At 36.7% G+C, this 23,682-nt stretch overlaps 1 protein-coding gene across 2 annotated transcripts; it reads left to right on the top strand.

Annotated features, from left to right (window-relative positions):
• The first annotated feature begins 163 nt into the window (after nt 1-163).
• MZT1 (mitotic spindle organizing protein 1) lies at nt 164-7,862 on the top strand. Of its 2 annotated transcripts, none has more exons than XM_062020501.1 (3): nt 164-253; nt 3,711-3,856; nt 5,396-7,862. In XM_062020501.1, exons 1-3 carry the CDS (start codon nt 205-207, stop codon nt 5,417-5,419), a joined length of 219 nt encoding a protein of 72 aa, XP_061876485.1. In that variant the 5' UTR covers nt 164-204; the 3' UTR covers nt 5,420-7,862. The 2 variants fall into 2 exon arrangements, with proteins under 2 accessions (XP_061876485.1, XP_061876484.1); XM_062020500.1 differs by lacking the exon at nt 164-253 and adding an exon at nt 2,955-3,039.
• Nucleotides 7,863-23,682: the final 15,820 nt, after the last annotated feature.

Here is a 23,682-nt window from a genome sequence, read left to right as displayed (position 1 = left end):
TCTCGAACGGGCCAATCACCAAGAGAGCCGCTACACAAATTCGAAAGCAAGTCCCTCCTCTGGCTTTCCGGCTGTTGAGCGCAGGGGTTCCGCTGGGGGCGGGAAGGTTTGAACCGCGGTGGTGTGCGGGAGGGGGAGGAAACCGTGAGGGGGTCTCGTTCCGCTTCCGGGTGGGAGGGAAGGCGCGAGCTGCGCGGGGTCGCCATGGCGAGCAATGCCGCCAGTCTCAACGCCGTGCGGGAGACCATGGACGGTGGGTGGCAGAGACTGGGGCGACGGCGGCTGCTGGCCTCGCCGGGCAGGGCTTGACCTGGTGTTCCCGTCCTTGCCCCTCAGGCGGTGGGGCCCCGAGCGGGCGGTTAGTTAATGCCAGCGCCGCCACTGTGCGGAGCGCTGTGGTTGGCGTCGCTTACGGGTTCAGAGCGTAGCGGCTTCTTGATTCATGTCACGCTTAGTGTCTGGAACCCTTCCAGTGTCGGCGTAGTGCCAGTGTCTTTAGACTTGGTTTGACGTGTCTTGTTTTTAATCACTCGTTAAGCTTTTAATTTAGAATAACAGTAATTTTTGCTATTGATAAGCACAGGTGCTTGTTGTTCTTCCGCACTGTTTGAAACTGTTAATGCAAGTTAATGTTACCTGGCTCTGCGCATCTGCGATTACAGCTGTGGAAGAAGGGAGGGGAAGCTTGTGGAAGGGAGAGGAAGGACCAACCTTGTGGTGCGGTGACCCGAACTGATCAGAACCTTCGTGTCGTCTTCTTCGCCATGGCTTATGTCAAAAAAACAAACTGTTGAAAACCCCAAACCCATAATGAAAGGTTTGAGAAGGGTAGTCAGTGTTACAGAATTAGAGTAGTTTCTGATACACCAAAAAAAAAAATCAAAATAAAACAAAACCCACCAAACCCTGGTGCTGTGTCGGGATGAGGAATTGAGAAAAGTGGCACTGAGGGTAGTGGGAAGTATTTCAGAGATTTATAAGCCCTGGGAAATGTGAGCATTGTGAGTAAAAATCGAGTGTTCACTTTCCCTTTCAGCCTGAGTATGAGAAGTCAAAGCTGACAGGCGCATGTGTTGTTTCTTTGTAATACATGGTGTGAAACTCTGGAATTCTGTGGAATGGCTATAGCAAAAGCTTATATCGAGCTCAAGCAGTGTGGAAAGCAGCCAGAAAATCTCAAGGGTTATTCAATATGAAGACTTTCTCTGGAAATGGAGGGAACTTCCTCCTAATGGAGGGTTAGAGACTAGGGAAAGCATTCAGGGAGATATTGCTTTCAGTTTATCTTCTCACAATCTTCCTTTGTCTTATAATTATGACTATTGTTATGTAAGAATTTCTTAGCAAAGACCTTCAGGAGTTGAACTGGCGTAAAAATTAGTGTTTCAGTTGCTAATCACTCTGATCTGCTGCTGAAGGCAAAGCAGGACTAGCAAGATTATTTATGGTGGCTCTGATGCTTCAAGACCAGTCTGTGCAGATGGAGAGAGATTTGTTTGGGCAGGACAGTGATTCTGAGTTCTCTTACTGTACTTGGTACCTACCCTCTCCACTTCTGCAAGAATGTTTTAGATGGGAGGCATGATACATGGTTTTAAAGACAAAATAATGCTTTTGAGATCTGCTATGAAAAGTGTACCAGCCTTCAGGTTTAGAAGCCCAGGCTTCCTGTGTAATGAATACATATATTTTATTTAGGATATACATTCATAATTGAATCTCTTCCAAAGGTCAGGTGTTTTTAGAACAAAATAAATTTCCCTGAACTTAACCATACACTTAATCTTTAAAGATTTAATTGGAGTATTAGAAATATTTTCACATTTGTTCTTTTTTTACTGTAAAAAAAAAAATCACTAATGTTTTGAGATTTCCATTAGAATAATATTTAAGTGCTTTGGTCAAGTAACTGAAAATGTCATACACTATGATAGCTATGTCTGTGTATAATATTTTTTTTTATGAGGGCTCATCACAATGAGTGGAAAAAATACTTGTAGGATATTTTTTCAGACACTTTTAAATAGAACATGAAGTCTGTGATGTGACTTACTGCATAAGAAATAGGCACCTAATGGAATTAAATGGGTTAGTATTTTAAAAATCGTTGCTTTATATCTTTAGTAGTTTAGAAAATGAGAATACTTAATCTAGGATGTCAAATATAAATATTCCGGAGCTGTTTTCTGCAGAATTAGGAGTTCAGAATTTTTTTTGTGTGTGAAGAAACTGCTCCATCTCCCTGCCAAAGATGCTGCCCCAATATGTGAAGATATTTTCTATTAGAAACTAGTGAGCATAACCCTTGCTAATGTAGGAAACTGGAACTTAGGTTTATTGCACTGCCTTAGAATACATCACATGCTTAGTAAATTTTATAATAAACTTTAAATGGCTAAAGAAAGTAAGAATTGTTCATTTCTGAGGAGTAGTCTTTTAGTTCTATAGCTGGTAATGTTCAGTGGTATTTTATCACAAATGCATCAATTTGTTGTTGCTTTACCTGTGTGCTGAAGATGCTGTCTCGTGGACAGGATATGCATGTGTAGTGCGTTTGGAATGGTTTGCTTTCAAGCCAGTGGGAAGAGAAAGCCTTGTTGCAGAGAAGGCAGGTCCCCATGTGGCTTGTAGCTAGGGCTGTGGTCTGACAAATTGCTTTCATGTCTTAAACTTGTGCATATTCTTAATCCAATCTACTTGTGTGGCCTTCAAGAGCATTATCACTTGGAGGGTTTTTTCATGGCATCTGACATTTCCCTGTGACTTCAGTGGAATCGACTGACTGCATTAGGCCTTTCATGCCTTGATCTGGGTGAGCGTGGCTCAGAGGGTGGGCTGTGGTATCTTTGGTGCACTAAAGTAAAATATTTTCATAGCTGTAAAGTGAGCAGTAGTCACTGACCATGCCGGTTTTACGTGGTAAAAAGACCTTCGCTGTCTCCTAGTTGGGGGAGGTTTGATTACAGAAACAGTGTAAATAACACATGTTCAAAATCATCCTGTATATCCTCATGGCGGAGTTCCCTGTAGCAACCAGAGGTAATCTCAGTGAGTTGTTCTGTTACATATATAACAGTTTATAAGAATCAAAGAAAAGGGGTCTTTTAGTAAAGATTTTGAAGGGAAGAGAGGTTGATCTTTGTTTCTGCACAAAGCTGGCTGGAATCTCCTGCAAAAGGTTTCATACTGCCATGTGACACTGCTCTTGATTCAGGTCATGTAAAAATCAAAGTGAGTTGCTTACTTGTAAACCAGTGTTAATGCTAGACTTAAAGCCAGGCTTAGTCATGGAATGAGGTGGATTGGAAACTCCTGACATTCTCTGTAAAAGCTTTGAGAGTGCTTCCAGTCCATTTAAGTAGGCCTCTGTCAGTTTCTGGAGTTCAAAAGCACAGATTATTCTTATAGTCTACCTTTTACATACGTTAATTATTTTGTTCCTCACTTATTTTTCCTTTTTCAAAACCCATTATCTAGTAGTAAGTCTGAACCCAAAATTATGGTATTTATTAGAAGTTTTGTCTTCGAGCTTATACTGGAAAGCTAAGTGTGAATACTGTTGTGGAGGTTCAGACTGCAGGAGCTTTCCACAACTGCCATGTTCACAGAGTCTACTGTAGAAATTAAATGTTGATGAATAATGTTTACAATCATTGAAACTTGATAGTCTACAGGGATTGAAGTGCTCTCATTTTTTTTTTCTGTTGCAGTTCTGTTTGAGATTTCAAGAATACTAAACACTGGCTTGGATATGGAGACGTTGTCTATTTGTGTGCGGCTTTGTGAACAGGGGATAAATCCAGAAGCATTATCATCTGTTATTAAAGAGCTGCGTAAGGCTACAGAAGCTCTAAAGGTAATGCTTTTTGCTTAAAAAGCTTATAGATTTGGTTTTGAGTCAGATGTGTGTTCAATTTTCTGTACTTCAATTTGTAAATTGTACTTTAAGGTACGACTCATTTTGAAATCAAGGAAATTAACTGTTCCATAGAAAAGGCAATTAATACAACTGAATGGAACATGAGCAGGAAGTGGTATGAAGAAAATATTTTCAGAAGTAATTAGATTAACTCTTTTGAAGCAAAAAAATCAACAACCAAAACTAAACCAAACCAGATTTTTATTTGTAGCCACCATTTGCCCCTTTATGTGCATCATACCACAAATAGAGTACTACTTTCTACTTTAATCCTTATCACCTTGTTTCTATAACTTCAGGCCTAACAGTGTAGAGCAGCACTTGCAAACAGGTATCTGCAACTTGCGCATGTAACTTTCACATACTAGTTTTACCATAATAAGCTGTGCTTTGAATCTTTCCAAAGGCAAAGAAGGGTTTTCATGGTGTATGTATACATGGGACTATTCATAATTTAGCATTTACCTGTTTAGCTAGTATAAAGAGTAACTACAGTTCAAAAAAATATCCTTGCTTGCCTTATAAAGGATTTTCATTCTTTACTGTCTACCTAAAAATAATGATTTATTTTCTAATGTATCTTAAATTTGTGTGTTTCTGGTGAAGTTGAGGGGAAACTTATCTAGCCTGCCTATCTCTGTTCTAGAAGACTGCCCTCTGATTCGTATAAAATTAAACTTTCAGATTTTTTTATTAGATAGATGCTAATTAGGGCTATTTTTCACTGGTTTTAGAAGTTTTTTACTTCATTTTTCATCAATACTTTTCTTATGCTCATGCATATTTTACATTTGTGTACATACTTACACGTGTGCCTATGTACATGTTTAATGATATGTATGTACATAACTGAGGGCTGGTTTACTTCTTACTTTGCTTTTACTGGTCTATCACTCCTGTTGCTCTCTCCTTCACCTGTTTTGTCCTATAACTAGCTCGAGATATATTAATGTCAGTCTGCGACAACTGTACCTTGTTGACTGGATTGAGTTACTCAGTGACAAAAATACTAATGACTTGGATCAAATAATTGGCAGCGTGATTTATGCAGTTATGATTACTTTCACTCTTCTAAGTTTTTGTGTCAATAATTTAGCTGTAGGAGTGGCAATAATAATTACTGTAAGTTGCATACAGGAGTAAACTCCCCCCAGAATTCTTGTATTTGAGCACTTCTTGAAAGCTTCAGGCTAAAATGTACAGAATACAAGCTCTCCAGATACAGGATATACAATTTAACACAAGCAAACAGTAATGGCTATGTTACTAAAGTGTAGTGGCAGTTGAGAGCATTATTTGTTAAAAGAATAGTATTCATTAGAGAACAACACTACATATTTACAATTTATAAGGAACTTATTATTTTTAGACTTCTAAGTTGTTAGGTAAACTAAAATAGTTACAAGAAATGATTACATTTAATCTACATGGTGCCTATTTTTGGTCAGTTGCCATAAATGTGTCTTCTGTTTCTAGGCTGCTGAAAATATGACAGGCTGACATGGGAGAAGATTTCTGTGTGAGAAGAATGCCACGTTAAAGCTAGTAGGCTTTGAAGATTGCAACTATTCAGGCAAAAAAGTGAAATAAGTGTGTGTGAAGTTTTCAAAATATTTCTGTAATCGTCTTGAAAAGGACAATGTACAGAATGGCTTTGAAAAGTTTTTAAGAAGTTCACCAATAATCTTGTTACTTGGTACATTTGTGGCGTATTTGTGGATGTAGTGCAATTAATTGCTTTTTGGCATCCATTTTTTTTAAAACTGTCAGATACTGCACACATACTGAACTTGCTAGTGTGTAGCAACAAATATTGTTATAATGACTATAACTTGTTTACACATCCTTTAGAAGTCCTAGTATGCCTTGGTTTTTATCTCTTGCTTTAATGGAGAACTACATGTACAATTTTAGCTTTTCATTATGGACCACATAGCGATGAAGCCCATCCTGACTTGAATCAGAGAAAGGGTAGTGGTTCAAGTCTCAATCTAAAAGTAAGAAATAAAGCACTTTTGATAATGTAGGTGATGAATTGTCCTTTTGATTCAAATTGTTTTAAGAAATGTTTTTAACTTTCATACTAAAGGAACTTGAGTTATCCATTCAGAAATGTATGTAAATTTAAATTGTGGATTAGAATCATAGAATGGTAGGGGTTGGAAGGGACCTTTAGAGATCATCTAGTCCATCCGCCCTGCAGAAGCAGGTTCACCTAGATCAGGTCACATAGGAACATGTCCAGGCGGGTCTTGAAGACCTCCAAGGAAGGAGACTCCACAACCCCTCTGGGCAGCCTGTGCCACTGCTCCGTCACTCTCACAGTGAAATAGTTTTTTCTTATGTTTAAATGGAATTTTTGATGTTCCAACTTCATCTGATTACCCTATGTCTTGTTGCTAGATACAATAGAGAAAAGGGATGCCACAACCTCCTGACATCCACCATTTTTAGGTATTTATAAGTATTAATGAGATCCCCCTTCAGTCTCCTCTAGACTAAAAAGCCCCAGATCCCACAGCCTTTCCTCGTAAGGAAGATGCTCCAGTTCCCTGATCATCTTGTTGGCCCTGCGCTCGACTCTCTCCAAAAGTTCCCTGTCCCCCTTGAGCTGAGGAACCCAGAACTGGACACAGGACTCCAGATGAGGCCTCACCAGGGTGGAGCAGAGAGGGAGCAGAACCTCTCTGGACCTGCTGGCCACGCATCCCAGGATGCCATTGGCCGCCTTGGCCACGAGGGCACATTGCTGGTTCATGTTTAGATGACACTGAATATTTTACAGAGTTCAGATGCAACATTTATTACATTTATTCTGATTACTGGACCTAAAAATATTCAGACTATACTATTACTTCCTAGTCAAAACATGTATGAGAAACACAGGATTTGATTGATGTGAATCAATGAATGTTTAGCCATTTGGTATAGGAATGTCTTCTCATTCAGCACTACAAATTTTCACTGATGCCAAAGCATGTTTATAGTATATACAGTAAGCTGTGCTACTTTGTAGTGAATATCCTTGCATCCAGGAATTCTACTCAGAAGAAAGTAGTTTCTTGTGTATTCTTCCTCTGCTGTGGTTTAAGCTTTTCCAGTTTTTTGCTAGCCTGGTTCAAGGTGTAATGTTAATGAGACGTTAAGTAACCTCCAAGGTTAATAGGGTGGAGCACATTTGGAAATGAACCTGCAGTCTTAAGCCAAATGTTCTATTTGTGTAGGGGAAAAAAACAGTTTACATCATATGCACTCTACAAAAAGCAATCACGGAGACTAAAATACTTCATGTTACTGACAGAACAGAACCATGCTGGGGGACTTAAATTGTATAATTCTGTACATTCGTGAATACTTAATCCTTTGTAAATTGGTATTGTAATTTAAGATTTTTGAAATAAGTTATCAACAATGAAATTTATCTTAGGAAATTTGAAAAGTCAGTAAAACATCATGAAAATGCCAGATCAGATAGACACAAATTAACAATTAGCTTGTCTACTCAGTTTTATGTAGTCTCAATGCAACATGACAAAATGAGAAAAGATGGGAGCATTCTTGCTATTTTCAGGAGTCACATCTAAGTTTGTGAGTTCACACTTGTGAAACTTAAAACTATGAAAGTTTTCTATAGCAAATGTGCTCAAATTGATGACAAAATTGTATTAGTGCTTATTAAAGTGATGCTTTTCTGTTGCCAGATCTGTGGACAATACAGGAATTCTAATCACTTGCTTTGAAAGTCACTCTATTGATTACTTTGCATTTTTGTATTTCCTGGAGTTTTTCTAACTTATTAGTTCAGTGTCAGTGATATATCCTTGAAATGCTCAGAACAGCTTGCAAATGAGATATGAGAAGAATTTGTATATATTTCTTGATCAGTCCAGTAAGTCGCACCTATCATTTTGCCATCAATAAACTTACTGCTTTTAAGCACTTAGACATTTGCTGGTAGTCCATTTGTCATGCTAAATTACAGAAGCAGTGCATGTTTTTGGTATTTAAATCCCCAATTTGATGGATAGAATATATTTCCATCATTATATAGAACTAAATGGTAACATTGGCTATACTTAACAGTTCATATTTACAAGATGAAATGCAAACCTTAAGGTTAAATATTGAACCTATTTGGACTGAAAGCAGGGAGGATGTGTTGATTCTTAAAACTGGCAGATCTGTGGTTACCTAGAAAGTCTATATAGTTCTTAGTGTACTCGACCAGGTTTCTTTCTAAATGCTGTGTGCAACAAATGTGCTTAGGAATTGGTGTAATAGAACTCCTGATCACTTTTGATTTGCGGTACCATTCAGAACCAAGTTAAAGAAATATTTTTTCCTCTTCCCAGTAAGAACAAAAACAGAAGATCCCTTTAGCAGGAAGCTTCATGCTGGAAATGTTTGTGCTGTAAAATATCACTTGACTAGCATCTCTGCTATGTGAACATGAGTGCCCAGACTTGGTGTTAGTGGCTGAGAAGCCTTGACTGCATTTCTAACACATACCACCATCTACTACATTTAACTACAGCCAAGCAAACAACATATGCTTTTCCTCTGGACTTTTTACTTAACTTTTGCTCTTAGAACTCTTAAAAGATAAACATGGGAATAGCTGTATGGGTCTGAGCAAAGGTTTTTCTAATTGAATAGCCTCTTTTGTTGTCAAAAGCAGCTGCCTGAGGAAGGATAAGAACAATGCAAGCACATTTGGTTCTTTTCTTTTTGTATTCTTCTAGCTTCCAAGTGTCTTCTATTCTAGGCTTTCCTGAACTTCATATGGTTTGTCTATTCAATAATCCCCAATGCTTCTTTTTCCATTACTCGTCCAGTTTCCCTTGGACAGTATATACTTCCTGAATAACAACAGCCTTTATCAACTGATATCTGATGCATAAAGAATTGCCACTTTATTTTGAACCTGATGATTAGTAGCTTAAAGTTTTCTGCACAGTAAAGTTTTACCTGCTATGCTTGTGCCAGTTGTGATTCTATAAGTATATAACATTCACCTTGAAATTTTCTCTTCTAAACTGAAATGCAGTAGTTGAAGTACTCCTTGACTGACCAAAGGCATGGAGTAGCTTCTATATTTATTGTCCTTTGAAACTTTTCTGGGTTTTGCCTTGTTTTTTGAGCAGGGGGCACAAACTGTAGACAGCATTAGACATGTAGTTAAGTACTGGCCTGTTTGTTTACTTTCTTGTTCTTTATTCTTTTCTTACTAATTCCTAATACTTAAGTTCCTTCCTAAATTTTAACTGAGCACTGAGCTATTTTCATGACATTATCTATCGTAACCACAGGATATTACTCCTAGGTGGTTATAAGCTCAGAGGAGATTGTTTCAGATGTGATCCCGTGTTTATGTGTATTTTTTTATTAATGCTGAATTGCATCTGTCATTTGATTTCCTGATCAATCTTACATGTTTTTCTGCAGTTCTTCAAAATTTGCCAGTAGCCTTGCAACTGTTACTAACTTTATCACTGGCAAATTTTGTCACTTTGTCCCTTTTTTGGAGGTTAACTAGGAATAGATTAGGCAACACATGAGACTAGCAAGGACTGTAGAGTGCCACTGGTGACCTGTGACATGAACTGACTGTTTATTCCCTTTCTTTTCCAGTGATTATGAATAAAATGCAATCCTGCCTACCACTTCCAGTTTCTCATTCATATACAGTATCTCTAGTGTCACACATGGCACAGCCGTGAAATCTTAAGCACAGTCATGAATCCAGTCCTGCAGAGAGCATGACATTCTAGATAACTTTCAGAATCATAGATATTGCAATGGTATAGTTATATTTTAGAAATAAAAGCTTTAATTAAAAAAATAACAGGAGATTGTAGAGTACTATGGAAAAAAAGGACAAACATACAAAGATCATGAAGTCTCCATGTTAACATTGAGAAGTTTTCCTTTCTTAGGCGATCATGTTAACTCAAAAGTCTGTTAATGGAAAAAAAAACACCAGTGCTGGATGATTAGGCCAAGACATTTGACCTAATAGATCTATGTCCGTACAAAGCGCATGTAAATTTGTTAGCTACTGTTTTTTTTCACCAGCTGGTCTCCAGCTGAGCAATTACTGGTTCAGTCCTAGACTCACTTCTTGAGTCAGTCAACTAGTTCCCTCTGAGATTAACTTGAATGTTCTTACAGGCACACTTTATTCCAGGGGCTGCACCAGGTTGAGTCCTTCCATTCTTCCCCTGCACTTTTCACTTTCAGATGCTTCCATCTACTTTTCTATGTTTAAAGTTTCATGCTATAGAAACCCCATAGCCCTCATTATTTGAATAGACTTTGAATTAAAATAAGTATAAGAAATGGGAAAGACCTAAGCATCAGCAGTGATGCATCACAAAATGCCATGTAATGTGACTGCAGACAACCCACTTTAAAGAGCTGATGCTGAATAGGGAGGCTTTACATTACAATACATGATCTGAGCTAGGGACTTCAGCATGCCTTTAGTAGGGGAGATTCAACTCTTTGAACCACAAATATTACTTTTTGTTAAAATTTGGAAAACAATTCCAAAGAACCAAAGGTATGCCACAGTAACTTCAACCTTTAAAAGAACAAAAGTGATAACAGAACTGAGAACAGTCACCTAACATCAGCGTTATGAACTTAGGATTTTTTTCAGCAAAGAATGAAAGACAAAAAGGTGTTAAGTTCCATCTGAACGTTGTTGGAAATATCAATGATCTATTTTTTTAATTATTTATGGGTTTACATATGAGAGATTGATGTAGTATACTTCAATTATTGCAGGAGAAATTTCACTTAAAACACACCATGATATCATTCATTAAAACCAGAAATGTACTGTGGTGGTACCTGTATTACTGTTTTGTTACCTTGGGAGTAAGATTCTAATAAAACCTAAATGTAAAAAAATGTAGAAAACAAAATCTCAGTTCTTGAAAAATGGTAAAATGAAAAGGATTTTTGAAGCATCATAGACAGCTATTTTACTGTGAGGATTTTGTGAAGTTGTAGGGAGAGTTTCTGTTAGATAAAGAAAATAGGTTTATTAAGGAGAAATAGTGAAAATAATAGTGCTATGTGATTATTGCTTCCAGGCCCACTGTTTATACTTCCAGGCCACAAGGGATAATTTAAATGAACACCATAAAACTGTTTCAGGACTGGAGAACAAGCACGATAAGATCTGAAAGTACTTTGGAGTATGCAGGTTCTCGAAGAGAAGTTGAGATGTGATGACTATGGGTATGTCCTTGAACATAGAAGGAAGTCTTGTGGCTACATTTTTTTAACCCAACACAGACAACATACCAGATGCAATAGCTGATATTAGATAAATGATACCTTAAAAATAAGACTTGACTTCCCAGGAGTCAAGGTAAATAAACTTTGACGTGACATACTAGGGAAACAGCAAACTGGCTACTGCTTGATGTTGTTAAAATTAAGAACCCTTCTAAAAGACACGGTTTAATCCAGTTTCTGGGGAAAAGTTTACGCTACCTCTCTGCAGGGTATCAAGCACGCTGACTGTAGCAGTTCCTTCTGACTGCAGAGTCCATGAAGGGCAGTGTAAAACAGCTCTAAGTAAAAGGACTGTGAAGAAAATTAGGAATATTTAGGATGAAGATCAGTGATGTTTCTGTCAGTAAGATAAATGGAGGCTTGGTTTCTGAGATATTTAAATGTTACCTGATAAAAAACCCCAACCACCACAACTGTTAATTATCTGAACTGACAATCTCGAATATATTAAGTCTAGGCACTTTTATTATCACTTTATAAATATTCTGATTTTCTCACCTTCAGTTCTTGCATGTTAGTAGAGACTTGCTCATCAAAATGGATCTCTGAAAGAGCTCAGTGGTGTCATTATGTGTGAGACTGAGCTTAGCACTTGAATATAACTTCCAGTGAAGGAGATGGAAAAAGTGGGAGGAGAGGAGGCAGTGCTTCCCCATGCTGTAGTTCCACAAGGGAACGATTGGAAGGATTCCCAAGCAGGGAAGGAGGCCATGGGAGAGTGAAGAGGCTGAAGAACATCCCAGGTTGATTTTGTTTGATTACTTGCATATCAGATCCCAAACTGATATATTTGACTATACCAACAGGTAAGAGTTGTCTTTCTATTTAATGGACAAAAGATACAAGAGACTAGGGTTAATAGGTGGTCATATTGCCCTACTGCCACCCAGCGGCTCGATATCTTTAACAACAGACTCTTTGTTTTCAGATGGGGTTGTTTATTAACTACCCTCCGCAGTGCTGAAGCTAAGCCTGGGATACTGTCCAGATCAGGGGCTCCCTGAGTGTAGCATGGACCCTGAGGTCCATCAGGGCAGAGCCTGGCAGCCCAGGCCTGTCCCACCACCCCAGACAAGGAGGTGTGGGCAGGCCCAGTGAGGAGAACTGGGATCAAATGCAGGCGTGGAGTGGCCATGCTAAAATATTTTGAACTGTTAACAGTGGTCTTTTGGCCTTAAATCTGCCAGTGGCAAGACAATGAGGACACCTGTGCTCTGTCATTGTTGGTGCAGCTTGTGAAGCCACTACTTGAAGCAGACAAGTTGCTCCATCCCATTTCCCTAGGCTCCCAGAAAAGCTCCTGTTGCCTTCTCAAAAAGTTCCTTTGTACATCCTCTGGTTTTGTTCCCAAGATATTTTATAGGGGCAGATAGTTGTGAACAGGGTAAATTATAATTTTAGGAGGGGGCAACTATCAATGACAGAGAAATGGCCTCATTCCTGAGACCAGCAAACTTGCATTGAACTCAAAGTGTATTGTGAGCAGCAGGTGGCTGCTTGCTATTTTTGATTTACAGCTGTGAAAAACCCAGGATGTTACATAATATGCATCTTATATGTAAAGGTCAAGAGTTTATGAGTTATAAATGCTACAAGAATAACGTTAAGGAAAAATATTAATCACTTGCAAATAGAGTACTCTGGCATGCATAGTATTTAATGATGGATTTAAAGGAGATTGGTCCTAATATATGCACAACTATGAGAGAGACGAGTTAACACAATATTCTGCATAGCCAAATCTGCCCTTTGTCCTGGTGCACAAACTTCTCTCTTTACGTGTCCTTAAAATATCTTTACACTGTTACAGTGTGCAGTGTAGGTGTCTAATCCATTGGCATTTGTATGCCAGTCTTGGTGTAGAGATGGCACGTGAATAACAGGGATATTCTTTATTCTTTAGAATACAACTTTTATTTTATTTCATTAATACTGCCCTGTGCTGTGTCAAATACTAGGTATCTGAGTCACACTTGGCATCTGTTTATAAGTTTAGCTTTGGTGGAAGTCAGGCAGCAAAAGAACAGAGCTTTGCCCTGTTTTCAACATACTCTTTTTTTTCTATCCTAGCTTCTATGATAACCAGCTAACACAGTCTGATTTGGGTTACAGAACTTTCTACCCACAAAGGTGACTATTTGTCCTTGCAGCAGTTGGACTTTGTTGTGTAAGAATTTTACCAGAAGGGCACTGTTATCCTTTGTGCTTTTCATACTTATTTCTGTACTTACTTTTTTTAAGAACTTCTGTAATTTGTAAAACACAACGCAAGATAAAAATTATGTATTGCTGAAAGCTATTGCATTTTCCACTAGATGGCAGACAAGCATTTGCAACCACTGCTGCAACTTTGTAAAGCACCCTTCTCTTAGTTTTGCATGGATTCTAATAAATAGTGTTTTAGGATCAATTTCCAGTTTAATGAAGGATTGGTGCAATTTCACCTTTTGATTTATTTTTTTAAAACGTTTTAAATCTAGAAGAGAGAATAAAAAAAATAGTGTGCTATTGATCGCATGACTTTGGCTCACAAAAGAGAGAACTGAAGTTTAATCACTTAACATTTTGTGCTTTATGCATTTAACTTCTACTCAAATGGGATATGACAGTAGTAAAATAGCCAAAACAGAGTTTTCAGCATAGAAAATCTGTAGCCTTTTCCTTTTCATTGAGACTAATAAAATGAACACAATCTGTCTTAGAAACTGGAGTGAAGGAAGTTCTGCAACCTTCTGTAGTTCATAGCCACTTCAGTTTTTCCCTTTGAGTATTAAGGTACTTTCTGGTGATTAGTCAGCAATCTACAATGTTTAAGACAAAAAGGCACAACTGAGATAAGGGTGGCACAATGACTAACTGTAGTCTAGGAAGATATGCTTCCCTGGTGAGGATATACTAATGGATATACCAGTATCATAGTAGCATCACAGTTTAAAATAGCCACATTTATTAGGTGTGGTAGATTAGGTAAGAAGTAAGAAAACTTTTGCCATTTCCAGTAGTGAAAAAAGAGACAAGAGGTAGGATGAATTCTCTCACCAGCCCTCTGGCCAGCAGCTCGTTTCTGTCCGCCAAGTTTCTGGATCTATTGCTTGTCTATGGTCTTCAAAATAAGCAGGGAATTGAGAAAGGATGGAGACTTCCTAAAGCAGGATATTTAAGGAGATGGTAAAGAAGGGCCATGTTAATCTTCAGCCTCTTAGTTGATAACCTCTCAGGGACAAGGTGTAGCTCCCAGCATAATCAGATTCCGTTGCCAAGTGTTAAATTATTTAAAAGAGATCTGTCCCCCTCTCTGTTCTCCCCACAGTTAACCCACTAAGCCGTTCCTCAAATGTTTAACAGTATTATAATTTTATACTTTAAGGCAGTGGTATTTTAGTGAGAATCCAGATGATTTCGACTATCCTTAAACCTGTTTTTTTCTCTGCAGTCAGTGCAGAGAGGCACAATCTCAGTGGAGGAGGGCAAATCAGAGCACCAAAGTTATTGTTTGCCTCTGAATTGCTCTCTAAAGGAAACTCTATTGACTGAAGAGGTAACCCAAGGAGACCAGTATCCCGAGGCTAAGATTAGTCTTTGCAAATATTCCCATTAGATCATCTACTCTGACTTCCTGTATTTCACAGGCCTTTGAATTTCACCCAACAGCCTCTCTATTGAGTTCAATAACTTGTGTTTAGATAAAGCATATCCAAAAAGACATTTATTCTTGACTTGAAGACATTAATAGAGATAGTGTATCCACTGCTTCCTTTGTTGGTTTGTTTCATAGTTAATAATCTCCACTATTAAACTTTGTGTGTCTTATTTCTTGTTTTAGTATATTTGGCTTGAGCTCAGTACACAGCTGCTTGTTATGCTCTTTCTTTCTTAACTAAAGAGCCCTTTAGTCTGTGGGATTTTCTCCTGAGGGAGCTATTATACTCAAGTCACCACTCTGTCTTCTTTTTGATAAGTGGAAAGGATTTTCCTTTCTGTAAAGCATTTTTTCCTCTTCTCTCCAGCACTTATTCTGGTCTTCTCTGCAACCTGTGGATTTTTTGCCTTCCCTTCTATCTGATAGCAATCTCACCTGTGCTTCCTGGAGATAAGATCAGTCTACCCTATTGACTATTTTTCTCCAGTATCACACTTAACAGTTCCCTTTGTGTTATGCTTTTGTAGTGATCTCTTAACTCCTTTCTGGAGTTACTGTTTTGCAGAAGCTCCTCCACTTTTCAAGTTGTTCCCAGTTGTTGAGCTTTTCAGGTCGCAGGGTTAAAATGGATTTCATTTTAATTCACCTTACTGAACAATTAAAAGTCCCTCTTTTTTGTTTGTTTTGTCTTTACATTTACCACTGTGTCAGATTTTGTGTAATCTACAAACCATCAACATTTTTTCATTTAGTTCCTGGTTATCAATGGCAAAGTATCAGCTCAGCTACTGAACCTTGCAGCACCCTGCTAGAATCAGGATGACTGCTCCTGCTTGTGTGTGTCCTTGCATTATATGACCATAGCATGTGCTTATATTTATGTCCTGTCCTTATTTAAATCAAGTCCCAACAATGTCTTTGCTTTTGGAATCTGAATTTTGGCAGATTTATCCATTTCTGAATCCTGGGAAAGGAGTTTTTACAGAGATTGATTAGGCCAAAAAAGAGAGAAGGCTATCAGAGTTTCTAAAGTTAAAACTCCCTATAAAAGTCCAGTTACACCACTCTAGTGGTGACTTGCTTATAAATCAAATTAATAATCCCATCAAAGAATTAAGTAAATTTTATTTAACAAGACCGATTTTCCACAAAACCGTGTTGACCATCATTAATTACATTCACTCCTTTAATTTTGTATTAATTGAATCCCACATCAGCTTATTAGCTTTTCTATTAATTTTCCTTGTCTTTTTTTGTGATACTTACTGGTCTTAAGATCTCTGGGTCATCACAGTTGCCCTTTCAAAAGAATGGTACAATATTAATGCTAATACAAGATTTATCTTATTTCTCCATATTTTAAAATATATACCACTAGACTGAAGGTCTTTTGCTTAAGTTTTCATTTGTCCCACTGTTTTCCTTAACTGTACACAACTGGCTCCTTTGTAGTTCCAAGTATTTATGTATGAACATATGATGTAATATTTTAATATTTTTATTTTTTATAATTCTGTATGTCTTTTTGACTGCTGTCTATAAATATAGAAAGTAATCAGAGCACTTCCAAGATCCCAGACAGTATCCAAATATGAAAATTCATCATATTTTTACTGGTTAAAATGAAACATAAGACATTTGCAATTATTGTGGGTACATTCTGTGCTACAAATTTACAACTGTTGAAAAGGAATCCTGTTATTGGTTCTGACTGTATGGGAGTCACCAGGTGGCACTATTGCAAGTGTCTTATTGATTCTTTTGTCTAGAGGAGACTATACAAAAATAGACCTTGAAAGATATACTTAGTTGTTATTTGTTTATTTTTCCCTTACTGTAGCACAGCCCAAATATATCACAAGCTACATAGTTCTCACAGGCTTTGTAGCAGTCCAAAGGTTTTGCCTATGAACAAGCTAAACATACTCTCAGATGCCAAAGCTCACAAGAACAAGGCAGCCTAAGTGGTGGCCAGGACTATGACGTTTTTCAATTGTCCAAAATGTTTTTGGAAAGTAAGAGTCATTATTTGGAGGGTGAGAAGTTTAAACAGTTCCTACACAGCCTATCAACATTCAAGGCATCCTAAATTACAAAAACAGGAGGGAAAACTGTGCTGTGATTTGCTGCTGAGCCAGACAGAAGGATAGGGACATAATCTTTCATTATCTAGATCAGGAAGAACAAGGGGAGATAAAGTTATTTTAATGTAATACAGCTTTTGGTGAAGTTCTGAAAAAGTTCACAAGCCAACTTCAAACCTAACACACAGAGAAAAGTAGCAAGTCAGAGGACTGACAGTGTTGGTAAAAGCATGTGTCGATGTAATGAAGCTCATACAGCTCTTACACTGGTCTTATAAAACTTCTCATTGTAAATGAATAACAGCACAAAATTTGCAGGAATATGTGGAATACCATTGCAAGTATACATGCTACTTTGTTGGGGTTTGAATTGCATATTTCCTATTAAATTATTTTCATGTGTTAGTAAAGCTGTGAATTTGCTCTACTTGTTTAGATCCTGTACACTTAAGCCTTATTTATTTCTCTGTTTGCTACTCAGTACAAGAATCATGCCCAGTTATGTCCATGTGAAATATACTTGCTTCATCTTTATTTTGCAATATACGTATTAGGAATATGAAGCTTAATATTTGACACTTATTTAGCACCTGGTTAAACACCATTAAACTCCTTGACACTGAATGTGCAATAATATTTTCTCAATTTAAATGCCTGTTGGCATTCAATAGAATAAGGATAATCAGTTTCATGGGGAATGTTCCCATAAAACACCTGTCCAGGTGTAACCTATCCCAATGAAGCAAAAAAAAATTATATCTATATTTATCAAATGCATAATTTATATCTTTTATATCTTCTATTCCTAAAATGGTTTAAATTAGCCTCACACCATGTCTAGCATGATTCTTTGAGGAAATATTATTTGGTACATCAGCACTCGGCAAATCCTTGTTCATACAAAATGAAGTACAGGAATGTTACATTAAACATAATAACATACATTTAACATAATCTTTGGGTTTTAAAGTCATGTCCAGAATAATTGTCCTGTAAGCAGTACAGAGCACCATTTCTCTCACTAGAGGACAAAGGCCTAATCAATCCTATGAGACTTGTACAACTGTTTCCTAGAGTGCAAATGTTTAAGATGGAATATTAAACAAATATTTTAATTGCTTCTGTAAACTTATTCATAGCCACTTCAAATCCAAGTTCACTGGCTTGCTGTGCTCTCAGTGTGACTTCCCATTTTTAAGTAGGCAGCCATGTCATACATATACTACATCTCCTTTTCTAGATGATAATCTTTATGCAAAGAACTAAGAACTATTATTAGAGCACAGTGTCAAACCATATACAAAAAAGAAAAATCCCTCATTATTCACATCAGGAGAAAAGTTTTGGGGCCACAGCAACTACTTAGGCATTCAGGAGCATTTCACAAGCTCTTATAGCCCTGTGCTGCGAGTAGGAGTCACCCTTTCTCTTACTAGGCACTGGCTAGGATTTTCTAGCTCTCCTGGATGTATCTCAAATTGCCAGTTTAAATGCATTGATGAATAAGGGCCTTCAGATAAAGGTAAAAAGGTGTTTCAGATACTGCAGAGATAAAAGCCACATATAAGTACTTCAATGGATTCCTTGTGTTGTTGCTCTGTAACAGCATTTTTCCCTGTATCCCTTGCCAGAGATAATCATAGTCATCTCACTCTGTGTTCTTCAGTGGTCATCTACATGCCATCCTCACTAGACTTCTTACTCATTTATGTGCTTGCTGTTGCTAGGTTGAGGATAATATTTTCTCAGGCCACAGCTGAAATGCTAATCTGTATAGTACTTCTGTCACCTCCAAGGTGGATTATTTTAATTCCTTTCTTGTGTCTACCTGATTGTAAAACTTCACAAGTACTGTTTTACATAAAATGCTGCGACTGACATGCTTATTCATCTTAAACTGAATTAGCATATCACTCTGGTCTTTTGATCCATGCTATGGCTGCCAGTTAGAGTAGTGATTCATTCCTATATGACCTGGCATTCATTGACGCATGATGGATTCTGGCCACAAGTATTAACACAGGCATATAGTTTAGACAGTAAAATATTGCCTTACTCCTTTTGCACACTTTAAATTGCCTTTTTCTTTGTGTTATATTGATGTGCTAACACTTCTAATGGCAGTGTTTAAGAATAATTAATATATTCTAGATACAAGGAATGCAAACAGACTCCTCAGGCATTCTAGTTGAAGTAACGTGTCCTCTAGCTACAGAAAGTCATGTTGTAATGTGCTCTTCTAAATGAGGCTTTTGCTAGACCAACAGGATTTCTCTGTTTATTGTTTTCACTTTCATTATGGAATATGAAACCATTTAAGCCTATGTCTGCATGGTTTCATGTGGAATTGCATGGTAAGGAAAGGAATTTACAAGTAACTTTCCCATTTCCATGGTGAATACTACCACCGAATCACAATACAATTTCTCTTTATATCTACAAGAGAACAATATGAGTTTATCTGATGGGAATATAATTAATAAACTACTATTATGTGAAGTGAACCTATTTAAGAAAGGTTGATGACAAAGAATGAATGATTCAAAGTGTCAGTGGTTTCTTTCATACCTAACGTAGCCCATGAAAGCATTAATCTTGTTCCTGCTTTGGATTACAATCCTTTCTTGAATATATTTATTTTTCCCCTTATGAGTTACAGAACAACTTGAATAGTTCAGGATGGAGACTTGATTACTTTATGCCAGAACTTTGCAGATATTTAGCTTGGAGATTCACCATGTCTAAACTAACATTTGCCAAAATGAAGTCTATGACTGAGCTAGTTGCCTTAGACATGCTTGTTTGTTTGTTGGAGACATGTAATTTTAAGGCCTTTTACTTACTAATGAATTACACCTATATTAGGCAAGAAAAAGAATAAAGCCCCAAAGCTCAGTACATAAATGCATATGTTTATACACATAAAAAAATACATGTTACCAGTGTACATAGTACTATGCATTTTTTTGCGCTAGTGTGTAGATTGACAAAACCTGCCACACAGGGAGATGCAGTAATTTGGTATACAACCTGGGTCATATTCTCCTTGTCTTATATGAATATGCTCATGAAAAATGAGACCCATTTTTTGACCTTCTATAGTAGGAGACCTAAAATTAAAGAGAGGAGCTTCATGAATTCCTTCTATTTTAATGCCATTCATTTCAACAAACTTTAGAAACTTGTATGATACTAAAGCCAGCATTTTTATACTTTTTAAAGGTATAATTATTTTTTAAAAAATAAATTGAAATGTAGCTAGAAAAAATGCATCATAAACTTATTATTTAGTAAAATGGTTACTTGTTTTGTTATATTACCTATGGTATAAATAATAAATATGTAATAGTTACTTTTTATAAATAAAATTTAGCAATTACATTTTCTGAGCAAGTACATTTCTTGTTACTTGGCTATTAAGTTTTCCCATATACAGTGCTATTTAATGATGAAAACAGAGGAAGATCAAAAAAAGTAAGAATTATAGGAAACCATAGGTTGAAATTCCTGTATTGTCTAACACTAACAACTGTCTGGAAAATTGCTGTGTATTTTTTCGTAAACAAGCACACACACACCTATATATGCTTAAGTATACACCAGATAAGTAGAAGACTTTGTCCTATTGCATAAAGATAGTATTGCATTGATACACTTAATATTTAGACAGTTTGCTGTAAATATTAAATCTTTATTTATTCAGAGCTGCAATGAAATAAAAACATGTATGCACACATATGTACCACCAATTATAAAATCTGATATACACAGTGGAGTATTCTAATGGGTTGGTCCTCTGTTTATTCTCAAAAGTCTTTCCCTCAAGCTCTGTTTCTGCTACTGTACCATCTCAAGTGGATTTGAATTTGAAAGTGTTCTCTAGCTTTGGATGTTAATGCATGCCATTGCACTATGGCTCTACAAGAACGAGGAATATTACTATCAAATAAAAACACTAGAATTTTTGAAAAGATTTTTTTTAAGTCACAGCTCTGATAAAAAGAAAGATGCACATGAAAACAAGTTAATGTTCCTGTATAAATAAGGGAGCTTTATGCAGAAAGGTTACTAAAGCTTGTTTAAGTATTCAAAATAAAGTAATGGGATGAAATTAATACGGATAAAAAATGATAATTCATGTTATGTTAACATCTTGAACAAGGTCAAGGACTATTCTGGCTTCTGCATAGAATGAGGGATGATCATTCAGGTGTTTCTTAAAATTTGGCTTATGCTAGTAATGAATAAAAATTTTAAAAACCCACACCTAGCCAAAAAATCCATCCTCGGTGAAGATTCATCTAAACCTTGTATCAGAAATTGCTTTGTGGTTCAGCCTATTTATTTTGAATCTAGGGCTTTCTCATTTGGGATTTTATAGGAAAACTGTTTTTTGGGATTTTTTTTAATGGAGATTTTAGTGTACTAGATGAAATAGTAGCAGTATTTGTTTATATAAGATTTGGTACATGATATCTGTGTTCATACCAAAAAGTTGGTGCTATACTGTAAATCATGCTATACACATTAAAGGCTCTCACATATCCAAATGAAATGTGCCTAAAGTAGTTATTTTCAGAAACCAGCTACTCTGGGAGGACAGCATGTAGGTCATTAATTAGATTTAATTTTTTTTTTGTCTTTCAACCAGTCTTTCCATATTAGCACATTTTTTTCTTTTTTTTTTTAAAAAGTAATATTAGAAGGTTATAAAAGCTATTAGCCACCTTCCACTTCAAGAGTTTGAGGTCTATCTTAGCTCTTGCTTTTATGAATACACTTTATTCCCACAAACAGGCCTACTGGTGTCCATGATATTAGGAATGTTGGTATTGTGCATTGTAGAAAAGATGTGCCTTTGGACCTCACAAATATGAAAACTAAGCTCTAAGGGAAATTGGTATAAACCAGATTTTCTGAAAGCTTTTCAAAAGTATGGCAGGGAACAAACAGTAAGATTCAGTGTGTTGCTCACTGAGATGAGAGAAATAACAATGATGAAAGAACTTCGTATGCACCTTGGCATCCATGTGAATTAATGCGAAAATGCATAAAATGTTTTGTTCTGATAATTTGCTGGTAAAAGCCCAGGCAGCAAATGGTTCGGTTATTCAATATATTAAATAAGAAGTTATGTAAGTATAGTTTTCCAGCTCTTTCTCTTCTTAATCTTTGAAGTGTGTCACTCTTTCATTTTGCCATTCAACATCCTGACATGCAAAAGCTTTGTTCAGACAGTTTAATTTAATCACTGCCACTGGTTCAACAAGATGATAAAATCCCCTGTGCTGTACAACATCCAACATCCAGCTCACTGTTATCTGATACTGTTTGAAGCTCCTCTCATGAATGTATGCTGATAACACGAGAACTCCAAACATGTCATAAACAATATATTAATACCCTTGATTGAATTCCATTAGAATAAGAACGAGATGAAGTTTAGGCCATCCAAGCAGGCCAATGTAATAAAATGTAATTTGGACTAATCTTTCCAAAGAATGCCTCGTGTTTGAAGCTGACAGTCTCACATCACAAGAAGAAGTAATTGCTTGTTGAATACACTGGGAACTCCTTTGAATTCTGGCCTTTGTACTTTGTGCACCTTCCAGGTGTCTCCTGCAGCAGACAATCTACCTTTTTGTTTCAGTGGAGAGATGGCAAGACTGCAAATAATAAAATAGGCAGTGTTTGTTTTAATGAACGGTGGAGGGCCAGATGGAATTTCTAGGAGCTTAAGACTAGAAGCAGGCCTCTTTAAGGCAAAAACAAAGCAAGGGACTTAATAAGTAACATTAATTCAAGTAATCTGTTTCCTTAAATTGAATCAGGAAGAGGCAGAAAGGTATTTCAGCCAATGCATACCAACAGATGTCAGAAAGCATATAGGTTAATCCATGTCTGGAATAGATATTTTCACAACAGAGAAGCAATGCTAAAAAGTTGTTTAGGCAAAGAATTTAACTGGTTTAAACTGGGATTTTGAGGATGTGTAATTGTAAAATGGATAGGGTTTGTATATAAAATAATTTTCTTTGTGTTTGTAAATTAAAGCCAATTTCTTAGGTTATTTCAGAAGCAGTAAACTGAAAAAATATGGTAGTACTTGTTATAAATTTGTTATGAATTTGTTTTTTTCCTGCAATTACTACTTTTTATTAAAATATTGACAGGTGTTGACAATGTTCTTTCTGCTATAGAAAACCTATTAAAGTGGGGATTTCTCTTTGAAATTACATGTTTAAAGGGGAAAAAAAAAAAGGAAGCTTTACTTAGAAGAGGAAATAGCTTTACTTTGTTTTGCTTCTTTTCTGTTTAGTACTGCTTGGTCACTTCAAAATCTCAGGAACCACAGGATGATAGCCCAAACATAAAGTCATAGGAAACTGGGTGTCTGGTCACTAGTTAATGCTAAAGGGTAGCAAGTTTATCTCTAGAGCAGGTCCATGAATATTTCTACTGAGGTCAATGGCTGATTGAATTTTCAGAATATACTCAAGTAAATAAGTTTTTTTAGTCCTTTTTCTCTCTAAAAAAAAAAAAAAAATCAGAATTGCATCATCGTGGTTATTTATGAAGTCAATGCCCTGTTCAAGAAAGATTTAAATCCAGACGATTGTGTTTCCACTATGGGAAGCTGAACTTCATGCTTCATGAAACCTGCTGACACCGGAGCTCTACCTTTTAGCCTAAATATATACTTTTGGTTCTGCTGCTTCTAGAAGTCTTTC

Source organism: Colius striatus, chromosome 1 (genome assembly GCF_028858725.1).
Source record: "Colius striatus isolate bColStr4 chromosome 1, bColStr4.1.hap1, whole genome shotgun sequence".
Lineage (NCBI taxonomy): Eukaryota > Metazoa > Chordata > Aves > Coliiformes > Coliidae > Colius > Colius striatus.
The sequence above is the reverse complement of the archived record's forward strand: the minus strand, read 5'-3'. Positions and strand labels throughout refer to the sequence as shown.

Bases quoted from the DNA above. Each gene is read 5' to 3' on its own strand.
- MZT1 (XM_062020500.1), top strand. From the start codon at position 2,985: ATGTTCAAAATCATCCTGTATATCCTCATGGCGGAGTTCCCTGTAGCA. The intron at 3,040-3,710 runs GTAATCTCAGTG...TTTCTGTTGCAG, and splicing joins GTTCCCTGTAGCAACCAGAG to TTCTGTTTGAGATTTCAAGA. The intron at 3,857-5,395 runs GTAATGCTTTTT...TTCTGTTTCTAG, and splicing joins AGGCTACAGAAGCTCTAAAG to GCTGCTGAAAATATGACAGG.